This window comes from Vigna umbellata, chromosome 3 (genome assembly GCF_029865625.1).
Source record: "Vigna umbellata cultivar VRB3 chromosome 3, Vumbellata_1.0, whole genome shotgun sequence".
In the NCBI taxonomy this organism is placed as follows: Eukaryota; Viridiplantae; Streptophyta; class Magnoliopsida; order Fabales; family Fabaceae; genus Vigna; species Vigna umbellata.
The window spans coordinates 34514749-34521182 of record NC_142167.1 but is presented as its reverse complement, the minus strand read 5'-3'; the positions used below and the strand labels follow the sequence as shown (position 1 = coordinate 34521182).

General features: G+C 34.4%; 1 protein-coding gene across 1 annotated transcript; it reads right to left on the bottom strand.

Annotated features, from left to right (window-relative positions):
• Positions 1-2147: 2147 nt before the first annotated feature.
• On the bottom strand, positions 2148-4401 carry LOC148202365 (protein ETHYLENE-INSENSITIVE 3-like 1a). Its single transcript, XM_088109602.1, has 2 exons — positions 3947-4401; positions 2148-3807 (listed from the first exon to the last, which is right to left on the bottom strand). The coding sequence occupies exons 1-2, from the start codon at positions 4399-4401 to the stop codon at positions 2148-2150; spliced, it is 2115 nt and encodes a 704-aa protein (XP_087965728.1).
• Between the last annotated feature and the right edge of the window lie 2033 nt (positions 4402-6434).

Below are 6434 nucleotides of genomic sequence, written 5' to 3'. Positions count from 1 at the left end.
CCCTAACTAATATGACGTCTTTCTGATTTAAATATTCATATTCGTAGGGGCATTTAGACCTCCGTGAGAGGGGCCCCGACGTTTATAATATTATAGACGTCGGGGCCCCCCTAACGGACGCCTAAATGGCTGAAAAAAATAACTCCTCACCTACCCTGTCAACCACTTAGACGTCCGTTGTAGGGGGCCCCGACGTCTATAATATTATAAACGTCGGGGCCCCTCTAACGGACGTTTTTTGTGGCTGAAAAAAGAAACTCTTCAACTACCCTGTCAGCCTCATAGGCGTCCGTTGAGGGGGGCCCGGACGTCTATAATATTATAGACGTCGGGGACCCTGTAACGGACGTTTAAGTGGCTGAAAAAATAAATTCTTCAACTACCCTGTCAGCATCATAGGCGTCCGTGAGGGGGGGGGACCGACGTCTATAATATTATAGACGTTCGTGCACCCCCCCCTGTCTAACGGACGTCTAAAGGGCTGAAAAAAATAACTCCTTACCTACCCTGTCAGCACTTCGGCGTCGGTTTTGGGGAGTCCTGACGTTTATAACATTATAGACGTCGGGGTCCCGCCCTAACGGACATCTACATTCCCACTTATTTACAAAATGCGGTTAATAATTTACGTTGGTGTTTTGGTTTGGAAGTCTAACTTAAGGAGAATCCTATGTTACTTAGGCCTTAATATAAGCCTTAAACAAACCTACACTACTACGTGACCAAATACAATATCCTACATATTCTACACTACTCTTCAATTCATGCTCCATGATGGCTCTAAACGTGGATCACAAGGTAGAGTTAATGTCATCTTTATGGATGACTTCCACTCTCTTAAAAGTGCTTTGGATTTGTCATCCTAGCACTAATGCAGCTCAAGACTTGATGAAGGACTAACACTAATATATAGTCTTAAGTTATATTACTTTATTCCTTATGTTATTTTTACAAACACTGTAATTTGTTTCTTTTAAAATCTTGAATGTTGGTTATAAAAAATATTATAATATGATATTATGACTTTTTTTTTGTGAATTAGCTCAAGAATAAACTTGATGATACTAACACTAATATATAGTCTTAAGTTATATTACCTTATTCCTTATGTTATTTTTACAAACACTGTAATTTGTTTCTTTTAAAATCTTGAATGTTGGTTATAAAGAATATTATAATATGATATTATGACTTTTTTTGTGTGAATTATGTTTATTATCAAAAGTTTGAAATACTCTAAATTAATAGACCGTTTTTATTATTGGTGGTATTCTTGTCTAGACAGGGCAGCTACTAATTCTGTTGCAGTCTATCATACATATAGGTCACTAATATTAAGTTAGAGATGTATATCATTAAAATTGTATAAACTAACTTGATATTAACTTTAATTTATAATGTTTTAGTATTGAAAAAGAAATTAGGATGTCATATATCTCCATCATAACTAAATAACATTTGATTTTTCATGTTATCACGATGATTATATCTATGTTACATAGGATTGGTGGTAATCATAAGAATTTCAAAAGCCTTGTAAATAGTTATGTAATGTTTTTGTTAGAAATTCACATATAAAATAAAAGAAATTCTAAATTTATTAATCTTTTTGGATTGAATATGGTTTGATTATCTTGTATGGTTTGATTCTATTCTCCTTAGTGTTTTTTTTAGTGATGTTAAGATAACCACCAAGACAAATAACACGCACACAGAAAATAAGAGGCAATCACATTCATACTTGGTTTTCATAATTAAGCATAACACGTTTTTGACACTGACCAAGAAGACACCACTACTACACACACTAACCTCTGTTCTTCATCCTTAAAACAACCCTGCTTTTCTAAAATCAACAAAATCATAGGTGTTCCCACAACACAGACCTCTAAAGAACAAACCAGCTTCAACAACAATAGCTCTTTTAACCAGAACACTCTGTCAACAACCTTTCAACAGTGTTCCAATTCAAACATTTTCTCTAAATTTTCAGCAGATGGCAAGATATTCAAGTAATTTGTCACACCTTTAATTGCCAAATTTAATATCATGGGCACTATACATGGAAGTTTAACTCCACAAATGGATATTTACCGTGAAAGTTAAGACAAGTAATTTCCTATTTTTTAACTTTTTTTTCCTTAACTCTATGGCCAAAGGAGATCCTGGTCTGCTGTTGTCAACAGAGGAGAGTCCAAAAATTCAGCTTGGGAATTGTTTGAATCCCATGCAAAGGGGGAATCCACTGTTATCGATGTTGACAAATTGCCATGGACAACATTGGACACTTCAGCATTCAAACCGTGGCCACTGGTACCACCAACATTTTGCACCTGCTGCTGGTTTTTGCTTTCTAGAGAACACACATACATGTTGTTGCCAAAGACATCCTTGTCCAAACAAATCCTTCCATCAAAGAAACTATCATTGTACACCTGAGTCTGAACAGTTTGCAAATGCTGGTTTTGGCCTGCAAGACATGGAACATTCATGTTGTGCATCCCCATGTCCCCAACAGTAAAAGTCTGATTTTGATTAGTGACTGATGAGGTAAAGTTCCTGGATTGAACAAGAGGCATATTTACAATAGAATTCCCACATCCAAGCTGAGAAGGCATTAACCCTCCAACTCCAACCCCTTGCAAAGGATTTTTGCTTCTGTATTGGCATGTCAGCTGATGATCGTTCCTCGCGTTTCTGTCACTGAATCCAAAGCCAGTCTCATGATAAGGGCACTCTGAGCTGTTGCAAGAATAGGCCTCATGAGGAAATGTAATACCTTGAACATCATCCCCAGGCTTTCTCTTATTAGCAGCATGGTCTAGTGACATAACAATGTTGTTCATCATTGTAATGTTATTGCCATTACCAATACCAACACTGCTTCTTGATGTTGTTATAGTTGTGGATGTTGGTGGTGGGTTATATTGGCCATCCAGAAAAGCTCTTATGAATCCACTATGAACCAAATTGCTGGTTGGTGTTGGTGTTGGTGGATCGAACTGCCCCACAAAGAAATTTCTAGCTCCACCATTTGTGGCTGGTGCTGTATCAATCTGCACTCCATGAAAACTGGTAGCACCATCATCAGTGATCAAATCGGTGGTTGGTGGAGGGTTCCCAAGAAGAATTGTAGCAGCACTGGTGGAAGTTGAAGGGTTATTGTGGCCATCGAGAAAGCTCCAAGCACGACCGTTAGCAACATTGTGGTGTTGTGGTGTGTTATTCAGCCCCCCAAGAAGATTCAATGTACCACCAAGGCTATTACTTTGTTGCCCCCTAATAAAATTTGTAACATTATTATCATAAGGGACACTAGGTCCTGCTCTTGGAGGGAGGGTTTGGAAGAAATTAGGGTATGATCTCCTAGCAAAGTACTCTTCACGCTTCAGAATAGCACTCCAAATGGCAGATTCTCTTGCATTGAGCTTGTCCTGAAGGGTCCTAGAATGACGAACAATGTTTCTGATCTTTGCTATGTCTGGGGATATGTGCTTGATGACTGCAGTGAGCACACACATTTTCCACACCTTCTTCAGGTCATGGGGCTTCTTGTAGGGTGGTGGGCCTGGATCTATGGTAAAGCCCATCTGGGCCCACCACCATTCCTGCCCAGTGGGCCACCAAGGAGGGGCAATGCCCTTGTCCAAAGGGTACCTTCTCCGGGGAGGATCACAGTTCTGCATGAGACATGACAAGAGTGAGCCAAGAGTTGTGTCTGGGAGATCATTTAAACTGTATGCTGTTAATGGCTGTCCATTGAATCCATCACTAACCATGTCTTCAAACCCTGTTTCTTCCTCGTACCTGCACCACATGTATTCTATAAACTTATTATTTTTTTTCTTTAAATATGTATTAAGTGTTCATCAATCTTTGAATTTATATGAATATTTTTTGAAGTAAATAATAATATATATAAGTTTGATGATAAGAAAAGTTTGACCTGAGCATAGCAGCAGGACCATTGTGATCAAACTTGACCCTATCCTTCCACCAACCTCTGAGGTTATCAGAAGCTCCACTGACTGGTTTTCCCTTCTCAGGAATGATGCCATAAACGAAGCCACGAACACCACAAATCTCCATCATCTTCACCATGTTCTTCAGCACTGTGTCTTGTGCACGAATCAGTGCCTTCTTCTTCATCATCTCCACCGTTTCTCCTTTCTCCTTATCCCTCTTCTCTTCCTTCAGCTTCCTCAACATCATGCCATCTCTCCACATCCTTGTCTCCAGTTCCTCCACTGTCACCACTTCTTCTTCTTCTTCTTCTTCATCTTCTTCTTCCTCTTCTTCTTCTTCCACCCTCATCGTTTCTTCGTCAGCATTTCTCCTTGAAGGGTCATCAAGAATACCATAGTTAGCACCACTCATGCTGTCATCATCCATACAATCCATTGCCTGTGGCTTTTCTTGTTCTCTGAAAAAACAATGTGTACAGAAGAAAAAGCTTATTCAATGTATCATCATTCCATTCATTCAGAAAGCTCCTTTTGAAGACAGATTGAAAAATCTATATATAATTTTTTAACCCCATAAAATCATCGTTCAAAGAAAAAAGAGGTGGATAAGCTCTTGGGAAACGTGATTTTCTTAGTCCATTTTATCACGGTAAAATATAAAACTTGTATACCTGTAAGCTACTGTGATGTAATAATGCCTGCTTTGATGACGTAGAACATGTTGTGTTTGTCGATTGTACTAGGTTAGGGTTTGGATAAAAAGTTAAGGTATAGGGTTTGGTTAGTAGTATTGATCTTTAAAATTTTGAAGAAAATATGTAAAGAAGAAAGTTAAAAAAAAAAAAAAAAGAGTAATAGTGAAAACTATATGTATAGTTGTGTGATTTAATTATTTGATTTTTGAATTATGAAACTGAATTAAAAAAAATTGGAAGTGATATTATATATGTAAAATTCACTTAATGATAAATTAGAAGAAGAAAATTATGCTAAAAGTTTGATACGCTGTCACTGAAAAATAGTTTGTTTATCTGATTAAAATGGTAATAAATCTGATTATTTAAGTAATTTTTGAAAAAATTGGTAAAATTTAGTATATACAAAGATGTTATTAAAAGTTTGTTATATAGTTATAGAATATAGATTGTGTAAACAATGTATTTGTACAAAATTAGACTCATAAATTCGTTTTTATTTCTTTAAACATAAACATATAGTGACTTGTTTATATTTTTTAAAATGAAGGGAGTGATAAAATTTAGCCTGAATAGAAAGAAAATAAAAAATAAATAAAACGATCAAATTTTGAAAAAAAAAATCTATATAGATAAGATGGTAAACAATTTTTTATGAGTACTTGATGGATATTTATGTTTTAAAAAGTGTTTGTATATTTTTGTTCATGTTAAATATATCTTTTTCCTTTAAACTATTTTTAAAAAGTATGCTTTATCTTTAAATTAAGCTATATATACATATTTTGTTTCTACTTTATGAAAGTAATCCATGTGTTATTTATTGAAGAAAATGTTGACATTCTTCAAGTTTACAGTATAAAGTTTAGCTAAAAAAGATAAAAACACCTTTTGAAAATGGTTTTGGAGAAAAAACATATTTAATTTATTTAATGCAAAGCTTGCAAAATTGGATATGGAGATTTTGGAAAAACACATCAAAACGAATCAAAAGAAAGGAAAATTGGAGGAAAATATATATAATCACTCTCAAAATTGTGGTAACTCAAATAAAAAATAAATAAATGAAAGCATAAACTAGATGCAGAAAAATTATGAAATATTTGGCAATAGGAAAATAATTTAGTGATTCTTCCTCCTATTCTATTTGAAATTAATCAAGCATGGAATAAAACACTAAATATAAACAATTATGCAAAAAATTAAGCAAAGTAATCTAAAACATATATATAAATTGAATCATACCAAAAGTCCTTGTAGGGCAAAAAGGAGGATAAAGGGTAGAGGTTGAATTGAAAATGGAATCAAGAGAGTGTCACAAAGGAAAGTGAGATAATTAGGACACAGAAAACAAAAAGATATTTTTCAAATAGATAAAATTGTCACAAGAACACTTAATCTTATATAGACATTACAAAACAATATATATGGAAAGTTAAGCTTAAAACCAAAATAAATTGTGTTACAATTTTTATTATCATAAAAATTTGATGAAAACTTGGGTTTGGATGATGAAAGGCTTCCACAAAACAAATTATATATGTTTGCTAAACCACAAAACATGTATTTTTCACAAGAAAAAAGTGCTTAATTTTTATACTAAATACAGACAACAATTTTATAAAAATAATTTTTCAATTGTAAAAAGGTGCAACCGGGTTGACCTTTCAGTAAAATGATATATAACCAAGTGGAAAAAAAAAGATTAATTATTGTACTATTTTGGTAAAAAAAGAAAAATTTAAATAAATGATTGTCTCATTACTCTTAAGAA

Bases quoted from the DNA above. Each gene is read 5' to 3' on its own strand.
- LOC148202365 (XM_088109602.1), bottom strand. From the start codon at position 4,401: ATGGATTGTATGGATGATGACAGCATGAGTGGTGCTAACTATGGTATT. The intron at 3,808-3,946 runs GTCAAACTTTTC...CATGTGGTGCAG, and splicing joins GGTCCTGCTGCTATGCTCAG to GTACGAGGAAGAAACAGGGT.